The sequence below is a fragment of the Frankliniella occidentalis genome, unplaced genomic scaffold, assembly GCF_000697945.3.
Source record: "Frankliniella occidentalis isolate FOCC.00 unplaced genomic scaffold, Focc_3.1 Scaffold143, whole genome shotgun sequence".
NCBI lineage: Eukaryota > Metazoa > Arthropoda > Insecta > Thysanoptera > Thripidae > Frankliniella > Frankliniella occidentalis.
In genome coordinates, this window is record NW_026267270.1 from 31,955 (window position 1) to 33,879 (window position 1,925).

At 68.1% G+C, this 1,925-nt stretch overlaps 1 protein-coding gene across 1 annotated transcript in view; it reads right to left on the reverse strand.

Annotated features, from left to right (window-relative positions):
* Positions 1-373: 373 nt before the first annotated feature.
* Positions 374-1,925, reverse strand: part of LOC113208710 (uncharacterized) — a gene marked incomplete at its 3' end in the record, with an annotated part of 14,724 nt that continues 13,172 nt past the window's right edge. The window contains exon 2 of the mRNA XM_052270894.1: positions 374-1,174. Coding sequence (XP_052126854.1) covers positions 374-1,052 — 679 coding nt within the window. The remainder of the gene's footprint in view (positions 1,175-1,925) is intronic.

Below are 1,925 nucleotides of genomic sequence, written 5' to 3' on the forward strand. Positions count from 1 at the left end.
TTGGCGGACATGCACCCGTAGGCGTCACTCCGTCTCACTCACACACATGCACACACATGAAACATCACGCTGCTGCATGCAAACAGGGAGATGATGAGGGCTGGCGCGTTGTCGCAAAACAGTCTGCGCCTGACAGTACCCGTCATGACCCCCCACCACCCCTCTCATCATGCCACCAGAACCGCCAACGGCAGCCCTGCTCCGCCCTGATGCGATGCAAAACTCGAATACGATACGCTCCCGCTCGCGAGTTTGACACAGTTTTGCGATACATCGGCCTCCCTACCCCGTCGTTGCAGTGGCGGAGGGTGGGGGGCGGTGGGGGCGGCCCTGCGAGTGACGCGCCATGGCGCCAGGCCCACCCGGGACTCACCTGTGTGGCTGAGGTTGACGGCGAACTTGTCGGCGGCGGCGCGCTGCATTACCGGCCAGGCGAGCTGCAGCCCCGCGCCCAGCAGGTGCACGACCACGGAGCAGGTCACCACGACCCAGCCCCAGCCACCCTCCGGGTAGTAGTGGCGGCTGAGGGTCGTCTTCTTGCGCGAGTCCAGGGCGAGCACGGGCGAGCAGGGCCGGCGCACCGCGGCCCCGGACACCAGGTCGGCGGCGCGCTCCACGGCACTGTCGCCCGCCAGAACCAGCACGGGCAGCACGGCCGCGGCCGTGGTCTGCAGCGGTATCTGCGTTCGAATGGTCCTGGGGGCCGCGGCCGCGTCGGCGGGCAGGTGCTTGCGGCGGGGCTGGCGGCCGCGGCGCCGGTATCGTCGGTGCTGGCGGTACAGGTCGCCGTTCTGCTCATGCAGGCGCTGGATCTGCGACACCTGCCGCCGGATGAGGGCCGCGTCCAGCGGCGCCAGGATGACCTCCTCCGTGCCCGAGTCCTCGCTGGAGGAAGGCACGCGGCCGCCATCGCGGAGGCCGTTGGGGATCCCGCCGTTAGCAAAGCCGTTGGCGTGGCCGTTGAGGAGGCCGTTGGCGTGCCCGTTGGGAAGGTGCCCGTCGGCGGCCGCAGCGTGTTGGTGGTGCAGCGGCCAGGTGTTGCACCGCAGCATGGCCCTCACGAGGCCGCCTCCGGCGCCGCCACTTCCTCATCGTCCACCCCGCCGGCCTCGGCGCAGTCGCAGCAGCAGCAGACCATGGCGGGCGCGGTCACCGTCAGTGCCGTCAGCGGGCGCTGCAACAGAGACACACGCACACGTAACTAGCGGCCCTAACTGCGGAGGCCCTGATTCCCGATTCCAATCGCAGGGATTCAACCTCCTCCCCGCTAGAGTCGCCATATCTCCTGATGGCGTACCGGCTCGGCCCGGACTGCGGCGGCGGCGGCAGCGGTCTCCGGAGGGCCGTAGGAGCGGGGCTGAGAGACGGTTTGCGTTGATTTCAGCTGCGCGGTCGAATCGATGGCCGCCCGCCCCGCCACCGCCAGCTTCCTCGCCGTACAAAGTGAACGACCGAGGAGGTGGCAGCGTTACCGAAAAGAAACGCAAACGGTAGCGCTCCGGCGGCGGCAGTAAGGAGAGGTTGGGGAGGGTCAGGGCTGATGGCTCCTCCGCCCCCTCCTCTTCCTCCTCTGGACTGGGCCGTTGTGGCCGCGGCGGGGCAGGCAGCGGGACTCGGCTGCTTTCACTGATTAAAACGTCGGCGCCCTGATGCACCACCCCAAGTCGAGCTGGGAGGGAGTCCCCCGCGGGGCTCCCCGCCATCACACGTCGGTGCCCCGCAGCCCCGCGGACGGGCGCAGCGCCGCCGGCGAGAACGTACACAGGGCGAACGGCCGAACAACGGTTGTTTTCTTCTGAAACCTGTTTAAAAACCCCGCGGGTGACGGACGCGCGTAAACACTCGGTCTCCTTCACTCACTTTCTATCGGGGGTCACCCTCATCCCTCGAAGTCTCAGCTGTCCGTCCTGCCACTCGCATCTGAC